This window comes from Amaranthus tricolor, chromosome 17 (genome assembly GCF_026212465.1).
Source record: "Amaranthus tricolor cultivar Red isolate AtriRed21 chromosome 17, ASM2621246v1, whole genome shotgun sequence".
Classification (NCBI taxonomy): domain Eukaryota; kingdom Viridiplantae; phylum Streptophyta; class Magnoliopsida; order Caryophyllales; family Amaranthaceae; genus Amaranthus; species Amaranthus tricolor.
The window spans coordinates 12,757,508-12,776,508 of record NC_080063.1 but is presented as its reverse complement, the minus strand read 5'-3'; the positions used below and the strand labels follow the sequence as shown (position 1 = coordinate 12,776,508).

Here is a 19,001-nt window from a genome sequence, read left to right as displayed (position 1 = left end):
CTTCAGAGATAAATATATAATTGATTTTCTAGGGTTTATAATAAAAATCGTCGATCACTTACTTTCCCAAAAAGTAGATTTACGATTTTCTAGGGTTTATGAGATGAATCGATTACGAAGAAAAAATGAAATTTGATAGCGCGAAAAAAAAATATATCAACTATTAAAACGCGGAGAAAGTATTATAGAACACATCATTCTATTCGACTTGACTATTGTGGTGATTGTTCTAACTCTTCTCAAGTAAATGCATACAAGAGTTGGATAATGTGTTAAAACATTTTCCTTAGCAATTGTGGCTCCTTCACACAAATTTATCCTAATATCTCCATTTAAGAAACTAGCTTTATTGCTTAATGGATCATGTGTTTCAACAAAAATGAGGTTCCTTAATAACTCATGTTGGTTTCCCCTTTTGAAAAGCAAGTATAGGTCAACTGTGAAGACAATGAGACTACTTAATTAGTGTCGGTTGTTACTGGATTAAGGTTTGTTAATAATGACTGGATTGGGCGAATAAATGTGAGGTGAAGATGGAGTGGGTGGACCACCACCTAGTTCTTAATTAGTAAAGAATTCTCCCAATGAGTGGGTTGCGTGCCCTAGCGATTAATGGTGCCTAAGTTAAAACGTACTCAAGTGAAATTTTGTTTAATTCATATCAATGTAATTATTATTAATATTAAATTTTTATAATCTTTTATAATACATAACCAGAGATATTAATATCAAATTTTTATAATCCATGACAAAGAATATTAAGAATTAAATTAATGTGTTGAAACTTTGTAAATATTTTAAAATGGAGGAAAATGCTATTTAAATTTTCATTAAAAAAAGTTAACCTCATTGGCAAGCCAACAGTTGAAAAAATATCGAAGTCCTTAATTAACTTTGTAGTGACCCGCCCATCGCTACTCAGAAGTTCTTTAATTCAAACTCTTTCATTCACCATTTTCAGCTGTTATTTCGTCGGTCATCTCGTCTTAACACTTCTTCCTTGCTGTTCTGTAAGTATTGTTCTTGTTTCCTTTTTCGAATTCTCTCTTTTCAATCTTTGTTGGATGATTTCATATCAATTACAAACAATTCCTTAATTTTGCAGTTTCTTTTCAATCTCCGAGAATTAATCGAAAATGATGGTGCGCTTTCCTGATCTTTTTTCTCTTTTGTTTTAATTTCAGTTTCAATTTTGTTCGTTGCAACAATACAATGAACACCTTTAGTGTGGATGAAATTTTGTTTCCGATGCCTCTTTTTTTCATTGATGTATTGGCGATTTTATACTGGTACAGGAATTTATTCACTAGTTTCCTTGATTCCAACTCTTTTTTCTCTTTTATTTTTTTAAATTATTTAGAATTCAGCTAGGTTTCTACATTTGAGTTTTAAGTATAAATTTACCTTGCAAAACTGGATCAGAGTAATTTTCTTCGATTCAGACATTCAGTGCCTTTTTCTTTTATTGTTTTGGGTGCTTAGAGTATTTCTTGGAACCCTTTGAAGTCAGAAATGATAAAGACAAGGGTGTTTGCTTTGGGGGAATTCTTTTTTATTGGAAAATAGTTTTTCATGAAATTGTTTTCAAATGGAAAACGCAAATGATAGAATGGATATGTTTGCAAAGTGTGTAGAATTATTTTTCAGACAAGTTTTTATTTTATGCCAAGAATGTGAAAGAAAGTTGGGGCTGATGCAGTTTTTGTTATTGTTATCATGTCATTAAGGTGAAGAGAGATGGTTTCTAGTTCCACAACACTTCACCTCTGTCTTAAGTACCTAGGTATCATTTTAGTGTATTGAATATAAGCATTGTTGTTACAAAACATAATTAATGTTGATGCTGCTATGGTGCTACAAATGAGGATTTCAAAATTGCTGACCCATTACCTTAACAGTTCCCATATAAAGAGTTTCTTTTGTCATTTATTAATGAATGCGAGAAAGGAGTAGTATTCTTTACCATCAGAGTTGATAATGGTGTCCATTATGTTACACTTCTAGTCCATTTTGCTCATTGAACTTTTTATCTTTGTCTTTGTAATGCAGGAGAATCATGGTACCTTGGAAGCACAAATAGAATCATTATTGAATTTAGAAAAGCAAATGAGACTTGCTGGAGATGTTGCTGGAACTAGAAAGGCTATTTGTGATATTATCCAGTTATGCTTTGAGGCTTCTGCGTGGAATGCCTTGAATGACCAGATAGAACTTCTATCAAAGCGACGTGGTCAACTCAAACAGGTATCATAGTTCTATATGAAAGCAAGGGCTCCATAATTTGATCTCCAGTTTCTCATATACTTGAACATGGGATGCTGAATACATGATTTGACGATCGTATTGTCCTAGTTTTGTTCTTTATTCAGCTTCATCATGCTTTACGAGTGCAAAAAGTGTATTTTTAGTGACTCAATCGGTGTATCATTTTTCTGAAGATTCGGGGTTAAGTTGGTTTTACATTCGACAAAAGTATCTATGAATCTATTTGGTGACATTCTATTATCCTACTGGAACCGTATTGCATGTGCATTTTTTTTTATCAAATACAACAATTACAACATTTCATTATCCCAATGCCGTTAAGGGATTCCCACCTATGGTGGGGTTTAGGGGGTTGAAGTTATACAACTATAGCACTAAGATAGATGTGGTTTTCGATTGACCCTTAATAGCAAACAACTAAACATCATATGCAATTTCACATTAAAAGAAGTGCACATGATTTAATAAGTCATTTTACTGTAGTCCATTATAATTCAAGACCAAACACCACCAACAACAATGCCATTGCTAGAGCTTTAGTTTTAAAAGATTTTGGTCAACCACATGAACCGTTGTATCAGTCCCAATGACCGCACACATGGATTCTTCTCCATTCATTTCGATTTTGTATCACCTCAATTTGTAAGTCTAGTTTCTTTCATATCCTTTTTCACTTCCGTCTTTCAACTCATCTTCGGTCTTCCATGCACTGTCCATCTGTAACGATTTTCTTTCATCCGTTCCTTAATAGTTGCAACTCCTAAACCCTTTATTATACCTTCGTTTTGAATTCTATCTCTCAAGGTATGCTAACTCATCCATCAAAGCATTCACATTTTTGCTACTTTTATGTTCCTATTATGATCCTTTCTGAAAGCCAATATTTTGATCCATATAGTAGCGCTAGTTTAATTGTCGTACAAATAAATATTACCCTTTAAAGGCACACCTCGATCAAAGTAATCTGAAACCACGGAACTATAAACATTTGTCAAGTATGACGTGTTATATTATTGAGACTAGCACCTTTTACCTAATTTTTGTGGAAAAAACCATGTATTTTCAAAATTATATATATAAATAGAGCTGGTTAAGCATTTCTTGAGAATTTGGTTTTTTCCTTTTCCCATGTTTCATGGTACTAATCCACATTCTCCTTTATTCATAATCTTATTCGATGTTCGATGGTCATGAGTTCAAGACTCTATTGGACTCGCCCCATATTTTAGGCTGAGTTTAATTTTTTGAGACCTAGTGGGTCTAGGTCTGCTCTCTCGAGTCGCTTAAGACCCAATCCGCCCCAAACAATCTGTTCCCATTACACAATTTGGAATTTATTTTTGGAAAAATTATCTTGAATAATCCAATATTTTCATGATTCTTTTATAATAATCCCGACTATTGATTAACCATGAATAATTTCAACTTTATGGGGTATTTGCTTATAACAAACTCGGGTAACCGGATGACATGATATAGCAAATTTTATTTTTTAAAATAGAATATAAATTAAAATAAATTATTAGATTTTTTTAGTAACTTTTCAAAACTTTTCTCTAATTTTGTATTAATTTTCAGTTTTCTTTTTTGGTAAATTATTCACTATAGTAGGTCATTTGATTATTTGAGTTTACTCTATGAAAATACCCCTTAAAGTTGGGATTACTCATGGTTAATCAATAGGCGGGATTATTGTAGGAAAATCATGAAAATGTTGGATTATTCTAGGGAATTTTTCCTTTATTTTTTAAACTTATTCTAAACCTATTTTCTATTTACGGGTTGGTGGGGCATACGCTATGCAGGTGGAATCCAAATAGTTGTACTTAAATTAAAATCTTAATTTAAAGTAGAGTATTTGATCATAATTGTACTTAAATCACACTTCCTTCCAACATCTTCCAAATTATAAACAGGGCAAAATGATTAAAATCCCTGGCATACATACAATTCACACATTATTAATATACTGCAATAACTTCCCAATTTAAATACGTCCACTCCAATAAGTTCAATGAGGCATTTAATAGTTTAATGAAGCAAACACTAAACACTAAAGGTGTTCAAATTTTGCAATTTAGTTGTTCATACTTAATTTATCTTCAGCTATTAGTAAAGCAAACGGATAATAGTAACACCAATATTGAAGAAATGGGTATGCCTAGAGATTCAATTGATTGGCTGATTTTTCTCAAAGAAGCCAATAGTAAGTATTTAACATATGTAGGAATAGTTTCAACTTTCGAAATAATGTTTATAGCACCATTCAATCCAGGAGCAAACTCTTTTCAATTAACCGGCACTGTAAGCATACATAATACAATCATAAAGCTTCATGTTCAGTCTAGAAGCCTAGTCTCCTTTAAATAGAATGCAAAGAAATCAGCACCCGTGGAACAGCAAGCCTCCTTACAAGTTGTTCTTCAAGACTCCGCACAAAATTCCGTGATAAGATCGCCAATCAAAGTAGGTAGATGAGCACAAATGCTGAACTCAAGAGACGACTAACACTGGGAAAAGGATGTGAATCATAACAGGATCAGCAAACTGTATTTTACAGGGTAGAAATGATTCTGAGCACAAACATGAAGTTACTCACTCTCTTCTGAACAACTTTACTATATTCTAGCACCATAATCCCATTGACAAAATCCTGAAGAACATGCCCTTATTATAGCTCCCTCTCTCTGTTGTCAGAAAGCCCTCTTGAGCCTGTCACATTATGTCTGTTCACGAGTCACAAAAATAGAAATATTAGTAATCTTATTATTGTATCAATTATGTACCTTATTTTTTATGGGATAATAAATTTTTGGAAACTTCTACATGGTAACGCTGAGTTTTTGGCTTTTCCACACTTGGTTTTTTAAATCCGCGTGGTGACCTTGAGCTTCCAACTTTTTCTTGTGGTAGACAAAACGTTAACTTTTTGGTTAAATTAAGTACTTACTTCGACTTGATTTTGAAATATGTGGTCAATTAGAGTTATCACGACGTTTGTTTTTTGGAAAAAAAGGTTATTACATTGGGTAAAAATAGCGTGAAGTTAACAAAAAACTTCCCTTTTGTTTATCACGTGGAAAAATTGAAAGGTCAAGGTCACCACATGGATTAAAAAGAAGATTTTTCTACCACGATGAAAAGTCGAAAATTTAGGGTTACCACATGAAATTACCCTAAAATTTTTAGTTCTTTGTTTTAGATTAAATGGATTAATAGTGAAATTGGAAGGGCCAAATTTAATATCCAAGCAAAAAACTAAGGGGCAAAGTTTGAACTTCCAATGAGTTGTATAAAATTTGTACTTTTAACACTAATCACATTTTATTATACAAATTAGACAACATTTTAGTTCTATAAAATGAACCAAAAGTTTGTAGGAGCGCCGAACCTATTTAGACTCTATAATCAATTTGTTATTGGATTATTGCGAATAATATTTGCTCGCAAGGATTAAATGAAAACAACCTATAATTGGCAAAGGTAAGTAAGGATAACAATGCGTACATCCGACTCCAAACCCTAACCCCACCTAAACGAAAGCCTCTTAGTAGGCTCAGTATCATATTTGCAGATGTGTGCAGCCAAAACTCAATTAAAAACAACCTAATTGGAAGATTGCGTACATTTGACCCGAAATTCCGACCCCCACCTTTGGTAAAAGCCTCTTAATAGGATTAGTATTGAAGTGATGATGTTACTGAATGTTGTATTAGCAATTATAAGTAATTTGTGAATATCTTATTGAAAATCTTACCTTAAAAGTTGCTTCAAATTTTTCAGTGTTGAATGCATCACAAATGATGTGTGTTTTCACCTCCTGCTCCAAAGAATGTCTAAATCTAAAGTTTATGCCTGCTATTTTTTACTCTCCAATTCAGAGTAAATGTCTATTACAACATTTCCTTCCCTCTACTCTACTTACCTCGTTTCTCTTGACACATCATCATAAGAAAAGAAAAACCTTTTTATAGCAAAATAATATGACAAAAATGCAATTAATGACGACAAAATAAGATTATTTAAAATTCTTTTTTTCTTGTTGAGCCTATGTCTTGAGTTTAACTGGCTTGCTGCAAACATTCTACATTTCACGAGTTGTCATTTGCTCTTGAAAGTATTGTTGCATGGCTTTTTTTATCACTTACTTTGGTAGATAATAGTGTGCGTAATTTTCTAATCTGCAAAATATACTTTTGCTTGCGTCTTGGCTGAGCGTGGCTTCTTACTGTAGGGCTTATATGATGAGCTTTATAGATTTTATTTTTTTCCTGTTAGTATCTAATAAATGATTCACCAGACAGAAGTGAATTGTTTTAGTTGTTTATTTGCGACAGAACTGAAACATTTTAGTTGTTTATTGCTTTGCCCTTGTCTAAGCTGTCTACCGCATATTGTATTGATCGTCAATCTTTCATTTAACATCTAACACAAGTTCTCTTATGTTCACAGGCTGTGACAGCAATGGTGCAGCAAGCCATGCAGTACATTGATCAAACACCTGATCTTGACACTCGTATAGAGCTCATTAAAACCCTAAATAGTGTATCAGCTGGCAAGGTAATATGATACAGTGGAATTGAGCTTGTCTATGGTTAGATTTTTTTCCCGTGTATAGGTGTAATATCATTACTTGATTGCTGCAGATATATGTTGAAATTGAAAGGGCACGGTTGATCAGGAAACTTGCTAAAATTAAGGAAGACCAAGGACTTATCAATGAAGCTGCTGAGTTGATGCAAGAGATAGCGGTAAGTGTGGTTACCTACATAATTTTTATTCCTTCCACTTCGTATCATTTTCATGTATGCACCCTATTCTGTGTCTGATCAACCTGTGGTGCTGCAGGTTGAAACCTTTGGTGCGATGGCAAAAACTGAAAAGATAGCTTTTATTCTAGAGCAAGTATGTTCTGTGTTTTTCCTAGTGAATTTTGTTTCTTAGTCTGTTTCCTTGGTAGTTATTGTAGGTTTTATCATTGAAATTTAACTGTTGCAGACTGAGTTGATTTTTGAATCTGCTCTATTTTCCAGGTTCGCCTATGCTTAGATAGGCAAGACTATGTTCGGGCTCAAATTCTCTCAAGAAAAATTAGCCCCAGGGTTTTTGATGTTGATCCATCAAAAGAAAAGAAGCCTAAAGAAGGTGATGCCGTAGTAGAAGAGGCCCCTGCTGATATTCCTTCATTGCTGGAGTTGAAGCGTATCTATTATGAATTGATGATTCGGTGAGTTATATACAGTATCTTGTAGTTTAAATGTTCTTTTCTTGGTGTGTTACCTATGGAGTCACTTTTTGTTCTGTTTTGCATGAAGATCTTACTTCCCACGGACGTAAAGTGAAAAAAAGTTTTCTTTGCTTAAATAGTAGATATTGCCTCATACATGTCTGTCTTAGCTGTAATATTTATTCTTTTTTTTCCTCTTGACTTCTTTCTTTATGAAAATATTCTTGCACACTGAGTTATTATGGCCTACATGCTCTATATAATCTCTGATGCAGCTGTAGTCTGTAGAGCCGATAAGGAAATTGCTTTCACGGATGGTGCTGCAGTTGTCTTGGTGTATATTTTGGTCGTGATAAGCGCAAAAAATTAAAAACTAGGTCACGATAAGGTGATATGGCCATTCGGACAATTTTTCCTATAATTTTTGTGGACCGATGAAAATTTGCTTTTATAGTACATGATTTATAATCAGGGGTGGAGGCCAATATATCACGATGGGTTCACTTGATTCCACTTGACTATATATATATATATATATATATATATATATATATATATTTGAATTAAAATTGAAAGTAGTATATTGTCATAGGGACACTTGTTTGATCAAATTGAATTGTATAGTTAGTGAGCTAATATAAATTACTCCTTTTTTAAAAAAATTTTAAGAAAAAATCAGCCCAATTTTGAATATCTCAGTTGAATAACTACAATGAACATTTCTAAGCTTTATATATAATCACCCTATCTTTTTTATTGCGAATGTACTATGTAATCTGCTGCTTATTGTAATTCAACTGACAAATTAGATGGTATTCATTACTGATTACAGAATGTTTTTTGCATTGACATTGAATTTGTATTTACTTCGACTTTAACCTTTTTGAACCCATTTATAATAGGAGCTAGTGAGAGAAAAAAGGATATAGAAAGAGTAAATGGACAAATTACATGATTGAAACTAAAGTAAAAGGTTAATAGGTTAAAATGTGAGGAGCGTCTACTTATGTAGAGTACTATAGATTATAGTTATAGACTATTCTATTTAGTATTAAGAGTGAAATTCTTGTTTTTTCTGCAAGTTAGTCAAGTGCTCATTGGTAACTAACAAAGAGGTTATTTTCAAATTGACACTTGGTAATATAATGAAGAAGTGCCCATGATTTAATGAGCCATTTTACTTTAGTCCATAATAATCCGAAACCAAAGAACTATAAATCTTTGGCCCCATCCCCATGAACATTTAGGACTGCTTTTGGTTATACTTTTTATTGTATGAAAATTTTTGTTTAGAAGTTGATATTTTTGGCTTAAGTGAGTTATCTTTTGTTCAGATACTACAAGCACCACAATGACTACCTTGAGATATGTCGATGCTATAAAGCTATTTATGAGATACCATCCATCAAAGAAGATCCTGGACAGTGGACACCGGTAAACAATGCATCATTATATTGCCTTTTACTTGGATCCTAGAATATTTCTGATATGGCCTTTTGTTTATAGATTTTGAGAAAAATTTGCTGGTACTTGGCTCTTGCCCCACATGATCCGATGCAGTCAAGCCTTTTGAACTCTACTTTGGAAGATAAGAACCTTTCTGAAATCCCAAAGTTCAAGTATGTCATTACTAGTTAAAAAGCTCTATTCCTTTTTGAGCCTAACTTCTGAATACATATGTTGTTTTGATCTACTTCCTTAGATCACTATTGAAACATCTGGTGACAATGGAGGTCATCCTCTGGACAATGCTCTGGAAAGAATTTGAGGGTGAATTTGACAATGAGAAGAATCTGCTAGGAGGACCTTTAGGCGAGAAAGCAGCACTAGATCTTAGGCAAAGGGTCATTGAACATGTAAGCTTTCATTTAATTGAGCTATAATTTGCTCTTTCTACGAGTCTATTAGTTAATACATATTTGCTTCCTGGCAGAACATACTTGTTATTTCGAAGTACTACTCAAGGATCACCTTGAAGAGAATTTCAGAGTTACTATGTCTTAGTATTGAGGTTTGTGCTGCCTTCGTGAACTCTTTATTTGCATTTTTTTTTCAGTCTTTCTTATTCTGCAAAGTATCATTTCACATTCAATAACGTACTAAACATGTGCGATAGTACTGCTCAGACTCAGTATTATGTAAAACATAATCAGTTAACTATTGACAATGTTTTGTTTGTTATATATGCAAGTTGTATGCATTTTGTTTTTTTGCTTTACTGAATATTTAACCTCTACACGTACCACAAAGTAAATTTGACAATGGTAAACCTGATAGCTGGGTAATAAGCTTTTGTATTTAGCCGGTGATGTGATTGATGTCCTTGATGTGGTCTAGCTCTTTGAAACGAATTCCAGCAGGCTTGGTGTGATCAGGGACGAAGGCACACCAGGGACTGGGGAGGCCGTCCCACCAAATTGTATTTTTGACTCAGCCCCTCTACCTAATTTAAAATATATGATATAAGCGGATTAAATATCACAAAATTGAGTAAACTTTAGTGGTAAAAAATTTCATCAAGCTACAGATTGTATTTGTTTTACAAGTTAATAGACTTATTGGCTTGAATATAGATCTTTTTCATTAAAAACAAAAAATTAGAACTATAACATGTTTTTACATACTTATTTTGTTAGTGTATCAGTTATTCGGCTATAATTTCTTTGTAGTGTATTGGTTATTTGCCCCCCTTAGATTAAATTTCTAGCTTATAATAACTTATTTAGGGCAGCCTTGAAACTTTTGGAGTAATATTCAAATAGTTTTGTGTTTTTTAATTTGGAAACTCAAATTGACCTTCGTGCTGTAGATTGATTGTAAAATCTTTGAGGAAGCAAAAGAATGGGAGAGATGGACAGAGTGATAAGTTTTTCTTCTAATTTTTTTCATTATGGGAAGGATTAGCATTTTTACAAAATTTGAAGGAATTCCCTCCCCTCCCCACTTGCTATCCAAATGAAGGAAACCTTTTCCCTCCCTTTCCCTTCATTTTCTTTGATTCAAACAAAGCATTAGTTGGGAGGCTTGCTCTATTTTCCTAAAATTTAAGCAATATCTTTCCAACATTTTGATGACGTATCACCTTATGGAATTTTTTGGTTAGTAACGTAATCATGTTCTTGTGACTCATCAATGTTATATGCGCATTTGATGTATTTGCATCCGTATAACCAGTAAATTGAAAACTAAAAAGGGAAATATTATAGTTCAACTTTCAAGGAATATTGTCTAGGTATGAATATATTCTAGAAGGTTCAGTTTCTGCATTCTTTTTCCTGCCTGCTTTGCCTCTTGGGTCATAATGGCAGAATGGTAGTTTGGCATGTGGTATGGAAGTGTGTATTATTAAAAAAGGGCCCTTTGTGCCATATTATAGTTCAACGTTCCCACCTAGTTGGCGTCATAGAGTAAAAACAAGGCTGCATTGTGTCGCATCGGCCACGTTGTAAAGTTTTAATAATTAATGAACCGATATTTCCCGCGTTGTAAAGGTGCAAAATAACCGCGTTTTGTGCCGTATCATGGGATATCGTATGGTTTCGACCGTTATTTAGGCGTAATGATAACCGCATCACTCCCTTTACCGCGATTGTGACCATTACGCATTTTTACACTATGATTGGTATTTTGGTTTCTTACAAGATTGCTTTTAAAGTTATCATGGAGTTTATTAAACACAAACGTCATTTTGAAAAACCAATATTTTGGGGTTTACTTTGGTCTTTCGTCGGTATAGAAGAATTAATGAGGGAAGACCGGAAGAGGCTGTTTTTGTGCTTTATGTTGCTGTTTGTAAATTAGTTAATCGAACTATTTCTTTGAAGCTTGTCATAACATAAGGATGATTTTGAGAAACACTAGGGTACAAGATAATTTCTTCAGAAGGTTCTTTTTCAAGCTTACTTGTTCTGCAATGGTTGTAGGTCAAAATAGGAGAATGATGCTCCTCAATGTAGTCTTTCAAGCTACCTGTTCTTAGCATCAGCATGTAAAAGTTGGTGCTTTTGTTTGTCATAGTTAATGATTGATTACTTGCTACTTATGCTTCGCTGATGTGAGACTCTGAGTCATTTACTTAATATACAAAATGTTCTATGTTATGAAAGGGACTATGGTGCTAGTTGTTTCGTGAACATTCTGATTATGCAATGGTATGATAGAATTATGCAAATTATGGCATTGCAAAATCCAAAATGCGTGTTCTGTTTCAGAAATTGATGTGTGTCCAAAACTCGATTTGATGTGTGGTTATGGGCTTGCAAAAGTCGACCCAACATGAACTTACCAAAAGAATTGGTTTAGAGTAGACAATTTCAACCTATCTACCTAATGTTTTGACGTGAATGATCTATTTGATTGAGCGGATTCCCGAACATAATCTTATTTGACCCATTACATTAATGTCTCAAAATACTTTCGGTAAATGCTAAAAATTAGCCAAGAATCATAAGTCTTAAGATTGATGACCCATTACATGTTTTGAACGCAACCTATCTGAAAAATGAGGCTTTGATGTGAAAATTTTAACAAGATTTGTTACCTTTTGTGGCAACAGGAAGCAGAGAAACATTTATCCGATATGGTTGTCTCGAAGTCGTTGGTGGCAACAATAGACAGGCCAATGGGGATCATACGCTTTCAGGTAATAAGGGACAGCAATGATATCCTTAATTCATGGTCGATGAACTTAGAGAAGCTGCTCGATCTTGTTGAGAAGAGTTGTCATCAAATACAGAAGGAGATGATGGTTCACAAAGCTGTTCTTAAGGTTTAAATTACTGGATTAATTTTGCATGATGTATGGTTGTTTCTGTTAATCATTAGGATTTTTGAAGAAGCATATAATTCTATGATACTCTCAATAGAAATGCTTTTGATCCATCTTTGTTTTCTAGGCTTGACACTACTCATAGGAGATAGGGTTATGTTAGATTTGACTTCCAATTTGTATCATCATTCTTTTCTGGATACATTCAAGCTATAATGCTTTGCCAAATGTTTTTTTTCATCAATTAATTTTTTCTAAAATAAATTAAGCTTCTCAAATTCCAATGTTAATAAAACTAATAATGGGATTTTTTTTCTTTTACATAAAAATGTTCCAATGGGATTTCACATATCTCCAAGGTTCCATTGTTCTTCATTAAATAATATGTCAAAATACTAATTTTATTGATTTTTAATGTTTCCGTCCTGACTTACTTTTATTCTTAATACACTTTACTTTTGTCTCCACTTCACCAAATTATAAATATTTGTTCTTCTTATTGGTTTCTGAAAGGAGAGGCAAAGACCTCGCATAAGGTTTATGTGTAGGTTTGTGTTGTGTCTTAGTGTAGGAACCAAATATGCAATTTAGTGATGAATGACAATAATAAAGAAATAATTAAGACAAGTATTTAAGGTGATTTATCAATCTTGGGCTACATCCACCATCTAGCCTAGGATTTATATTATGTGTTTAAAGGAGAAAATACAAACTCGAAGGAATTACAATAGAGATAAGTGTAAAGGAAAAAAGAAGCTAAAATGGGAGTATACTTAAGCAAGTAAGTTTGCTCTTAGATGTGAGACTTTGGTGCCCACTAACAAAAGCCTAGAACCAAGTATTTATATGGGAAATGGGAGCTTAATACATTGCATATAGGGGCAGCAAACACAAACATAAGAGGCAAATCAGCAGGTCACAAAAAAAAAAGTCAAATTGCACCCCTGTTGGTCGCTCGACCTATGGCTCGGTTGAGCAGCTTGGTCAGGTGCCTCTATTGCTTGACTTTCTTTTTTCATGCTTCTTCACGGTCTTCAATACTCTTGCACACTAATTCTAAAACTGATATTTGCACTTTAAACTCTTCACATGTCAAAGATACTCTTCCATATTATCATGTACTCTCGATTTCCATTCAAATCAAATTACAAACATGTGATACAAATTGTCCTCTTCTAACCTTCACTAATACACATGATTAATTTCCTTGATCGTGTTCTTGATTATTTCATAACACAAGTCACCCGTAATCTTAATAGTTTCAAAAACAATTCTTAAATTTAAATATTAAAATGACTTAAAAGACAAATATAATTTTAATATGTAGAATCAAGTTGACTCAAAATTAATTCTAAAATTATCATTATCAAAACTCTACAAGATTAAATAATTCTTTTACTCTACTTATAAACATATACCCCTTCTGTATTATATTTATTGGAATATAAATATATATTTTCTCCAATAACAAAGTCAATTTATTATTTGCCATTGAAAGTAGATTTATTTTGGTAAGTTGGGCAAATAATTTGCGTGCAAGAAGTAAACAAGGATGAAAGTGGGAAAAAGCTTAGCAAAGAGATCACACCACACGGCATGCTAAACAAAGTAACGAAAAAAAAAATTGGCACTCTCATTTAATCAATTCCAAGAGCATTGAGAAAATGACTTACTCACATTCTTTTTATACTTTAAAAAAACTAAAAAAACTCATTTTTAACCTACTTTATCAATTATATTGTTTAAGAAAATATTAATTGAACCACTTATATAAACTCGTCTCACAATAAGAGGATATCATACAAGACTTGCTGTTTTCTTTTTGGTTTGTCTTATAAATTTTTTTTGTTTTTATTTTTTGGTAATGACCTATGTTCTTTTCTTAACATTCATCTATATTTTTAATTTATCTTTTTATCGAATTTTCGTATTTATTCTAATTTGCTAGAAAATATATTCCTTTTGTCCCTTGAGTTTGAACACATTTCGTGAGACAACACCCGAATCTTACTTCAACACTAGTTTAATTTTAATGATATGATGGGGCTGAGTGAAGACGAGGAACTAATTGAAAAAATTAGTATATTACTTGCCTTATACGCTTAGCTGAATAAAATCTGATTTTCGTTATTAATTTAATTAAAACCCCGCCTGATGAACGCTTACCGATTTAAAAAAATAAATAAATTTGTAAACATCTAAAGAAATGGCAGGGAAAAGCATCCCAATCATAGATCTTGAAGAATTCGAACTGAATTCAGAGAAACTAAAGGAAGTATTTGAAAAATGGGGTTGCTTCAGAGTGATCAATCATGGAGTATCCCTACAATTAATGGCGGAAATGAAGTCAGTAGCAAGAGAATTACTTGATCTTCCCATTGAAATCAAACGGAAAAATGTGGATGTGCTTCCTGGAAGTGGGTATATGTCTCCCAGTGAGAAGAATCCTCTTTATGAAGCATTGGGACTCTTTGATGTTGCTTCTCCTACCTCTGTTTCTACCTTTTGTACACAGCTTCAGGCTTCTTCCAAACAAAGGTTTTCTTCACTAATTTCTGCTTTTTATTTTTCCAGAACATTTTAAAGATTTGTGTTTAAAATTTAATATATTTGGGTTATACAAAATCTAATAATCTGTTTACAGTAGATGGGTAGATTATGAAGTTGCTTGTAACAATTGTATGATTTGTCAAACTTCCATAGACTTATAAATCTGTTGTGGGATTGTGTTGATTAAGGTCAAGCCATACCATACCATCATAACCAGTAAATTCCGCTTTTAAAGCCAATGTTTAAGAATATGTTATATATTCTAACACGTTCTCTCACATGAGAGCGTTTTGAGCTAGAAAGGTGGTTGCAACACAGACCTTCCTTGACATCGTACCCTATTGCAAGAGAGGGCAGAAGCAATACGGTCAATTAGACTCCAAATAGCTAGATGTCAAAAAAACGATAAAAATGAGGGAGTACATATATATTAAAAAGCTCTATGTGGATTCCAACGTAAGGCCATTGAACATATATTGATAAATAACATTAGTGACCTAATTGAATTTTCTTCAATTTATTAAAGCATTGGATGATGCAATAATTATTATTTGGAAAAAGAAATTTTGTAATATCAAGTCAATTTTTTTCAATTTGTTAGTTGAGGTTTGAGGGTAAGATTTTCTTTAACTGAACTTGTATCTAAAATTTAGAAACTCTTAGCCCCTTAAATTTTCAGAGTCGGAATCCAAATTCTTCAGTTTTCTATTAGACTTGAACAAGGTCTAAAAAATTTAGATCATTACCTTTAAAATATACTAGTAATTGAACAGTTCTAGGTAGGGTGTTGGATCTTTGCCCAACCCTAGTAGCAAATTGTAAATCGTTGAGATTGCAAGTGAGAACATCAATTATGACATCAAAACAAAAGAAAAGATGAGTTCTAATTATGGTAAAACTAGTACATTTTTGAACAAATTTGATTCTAGGAATTGGATCGAATGTTCCAAATCCATAAATGCGTAGATACACAATTTAAATTCATATTCTTATGTATCATCACTGAAGTGAAACTTGATTGCTCCAAACTAGAACAACTTAGGAAGAAAGAACACTCAATATCAATGGTAGGATGCTTTTTGTTGGAAACTTGAATCTAACACCTAAGGGTCTGTTTGTTATCGTTTTTTTTTCTAGTTTTTGTTGGTTTTCAAAATTATCATTATTAAACATATATCATATGACTAACTTTTTATTCATTATTAAACATATATCATATGACTTAGAAATTTTAAAACAATAAAAACCACATTAATACCAAACAGGTCCTAACAAAATAACTAATGAGAATTTAAGAAACAAACAATACACTTATAAATAGGATAAAAGATATACGAGGTTCACCCAATTAAGACTATGTCCTATAGATGATGGTTTGCTTTGTGGATTATAGAGATAATGCTTGGAGTTCAAGCTATGAACTTATATAAGGATCACAATGAGAGAGAGATTAGAGAGGCTTTGTGTTGGTCTAAGGGTTAGAAAGATAGTGTCTTGGCTAAGCATAAGTGATAGGCCCCTTCATATTTCTAAGGCCACTAAATACTAAGCGATGACAGACATAGGTAAAGCTGCGGAAGAAAAAGAGGGTTTGCAGGGGGGCGCTCCTGCTCGTCCTAGCACTGATGAAGCAGCACCTTCTGGCAGTGTTCTGTGCTTGGTGCTTGTTTGAGCACATGGGTCGCTTTAAGGAGCACCCTTTGACTGATGTCCTTGACCACTTTTCCGTGCATAGTATTCCATGCTACTCCTTTTCCCAAAGCCTTCCAGTATTATAGAAACTTCCATCTTTATGCACATTAGCTATATATTCTTCCCTTCCTTAGCCAACACAACCAAACACCTATGTGCTTAAAAAGCTTCTAAGAACTAAAAGCCAAGTTCTACCATGGTGCACTCAAGCCACCCACACACTTGATAATCTCAATCAAAACCTGCTACAACTTGGCAGCCTGGAAAACCATGGTGGACTCACCAACCCTTGCTGACACCAGGGTAAATCGTAAACCTACATCTATGGTGGGGGATATTTTTGGCAACAATGCAAACTTTATTGCGCTTCTTATGCCACTAGGAATTTGATTCTATTTCTTTTTGGTAAGGTGTTAGGAGTTTGATTCTATTTCCGTTAGTTATTTCAGAATTTATACGGTTTTTATTAATACGTTAAGCCAAAACTGTTGAACAGGGAGATAATAGAGAATTATGCTGAAGCAATTTACAAATCTGCAATAGATATTGCTGTTAAGATGTCCACAATTATGGGTTTGAAAGAGTACAGTTTTAAAGGTTGGCCTTGTCAGTTCAGGATCAATAAATATAGTTTCACTCCAGAAAGTATTGGGTCTTCAGGAGTACAAATTCACACAGACTCTGGATTTCTGACAATACTTCAGGATGATGAAAATCTTGGTGGTCTTGAAGTTATGAACGAGTCGGGTGAATTTGTTGCTGTTGATCCCTGCCCAGGAACACTTGTTGTGAATCTTGGAGATGTTGCTGCTGTAAGTTCACTTCCTTACATCTCCTTCAGACCCGTTTGGTAGTTGGTAATAAATGATGGTAATGGCTATGTTTGTCTAACTTCAATCATCTCATTTTCTTCATAAAATCTATTTCAATGTATTACCAATGGGAGAGGTGGTATTAGGTAGTAATGAAAATTTGTAAAAAAAAAACTTTTTTGTGATCAAAGTTTTACTACCATGGGAATGAAATGGAACTTTTGATAAAATTTTATACTATAAATCATTCCCATACCACCATCTACTACCACTAACCAAACAGGTCATTCAAATAATTAGGCTTTTCTATTTGAGTAACTTATATGCTGGTTTCGTTGCCTTTACAAAGCATTTAGTAATAACTAAAACTGCTCAATTTGTATGAGACAGTTTCACCCTGAAACAAGTCCATATAATTAGCTTATTTCTCTGATTAATCACTTAAAAATTGTAAGTAATCACTTTAGCACACTATATATACATGGGTCAACCCAAAGGTGCCCACATGGGTCTTCCCTGAAACCCCCAAGTAACTATAACTTACGGCCCATTTGATAACTGGTACTTAATGATGGAAATAGTAATGGAATGTTACTGTAATTTTGGTAAGAATATCTTTTGATGAATTTATTGACCATACTTATTCTCCTTCAACAAGCTCAATTTCTTCACAAAATTCATTCTAATGCATTACCACTTAAACATGTGGTATTAAGTGGTAATGAAACATTGTGAACAAATAATCTTATTTATCATCAAACTTTTATTACCATGGTAATGACATGATACATATCATGAAAATTTACACTACAAATCATTCCCATTGCCACCAATTAGTACTATTAACCAAACGGGCCGTAATGGATTGGGTTTCCAAAAGTTCAAATCGAACAAATTCGAAAGGATTTGCTCAACCCAAATCGTTACCAAGTGTTCCAATGTCAAGGTACTTGAATAAAAGTTTCTCTGATTTTGATTCTACTAACTACTGACATATCTTAATCCTGACCGGCAATTGATACTACTTTGAAAGCCATGGAGCAACGGACTTCTACGCAATGTGCAGCACCGTGTTCAGTGCAAGGCTGCAGGGATACGTATGTCGATTGCAACGTTCCTTTCTCCACCCCCGGATAAAACAATCGAAGCACCACCAGAGTTCGTAGATGCTGAGCACCCTCGCCTTTATTCTCCGATCACTTATAAAGAGTTAAGGGAGCTTCGTGCTTCAAAGAAGCTACATTCGGGTGAGGTCCTTGAATTGTTACGTCTTAACAAGTAGATCTGGTTGAATATGTTTTGAATTACAACTCAATTACTTGTAGTTGTATCTGTGACCAACACTATGTTTTCGGGATTTAGATTCTAGCATTGTTGTTGTGTGACCTATACTATGAACGTGACTACGAAGAGAATGCATTAGATAGAATTATAGAAATAAGATTGTAATCTCAGTTGGAATATCTTCGAGCGATAACAAAAGTATTTAGTACAAGTCCTTTCATGGTGAATTAATTGTAATCTATTTTCTCTGTTCCTTTAAATTTGCTATACAATATTTAAAAAGTTATCACTTTAATTTGTTTTTATGTATCAAATTCAAAATTACAGAAATGTACATATATAGGGCAAGATAAATAACATCGCGAGAAGTTATATTTTATAGTTTGCTTGTTTTAGGATTGTC

At 33.4% G+C, this 19,001-nt stretch overlaps 2 protein-coding genes across 2 annotated transcripts; both read left to right on the top strand.

Annotated features, from left to right (window-relative positions):
- Nucleotides 1-818: 818 nt before the first annotated feature.
- Nucleotides 819-12,538, top strand: LOC130803459 (26S proteasome non-ATPase regulatory subunit 12 homolog A-like). The gene is made up of 12 exons (XM_057667563.1): nucleotides 819-1,010; nucleotides 1,106-1,142; nucleotides 2,050-2,244; nucleotides 6,718-6,825; nucleotides 6,912-7,016; nucleotides 7,114-7,170; nucleotides 7,299-7,492; nucleotides 8,827-8,926; nucleotides 8,999-9,111; nucleotides 9,195-9,348; nucleotides 9,426-9,503; nucleotides 12,048-12,538. Exons 2-12 carry the CDS (start codon nucleotides 1,137-1,139, stop codon nucleotides 12,264-12,266), a joined length of 1,329 nt encoding a protein of 442 aa, XP_057523546.1. The 5' UTR covers nucleotides 819-1,010; nucleotides 1,106-1,136; the 3' UTR covers nucleotides 12,267-12,538.
- A 1,710-nt stretch (nucleotides 12,539-14,248) lies between these two features.
- Nucleotides 14,249-18,900, top strand: LOC130803460 (2-oxoglutarate-dependent dioxygenase DAO-like). Its single transcript, XM_057667564.1, has 3 exons — nucleotides 14,249-14,798; nucleotides 16,999-17,314; nucleotides 18,348-18,900. Exons 1-3 carry the CDS (start codon nucleotides 14,467-14,469, stop codon nucleotides 18,594-18,596), a joined length of 897 nt encoding a protein of 298 aa, XP_057523547.1. The 5' UTR covers nucleotides 14,249-14,466; the 3' UTR covers nucleotides 18,597-18,900.
- The last annotated feature ends 101 nt before the right edge of the window (nucleotides 18,901-19,001 follow it).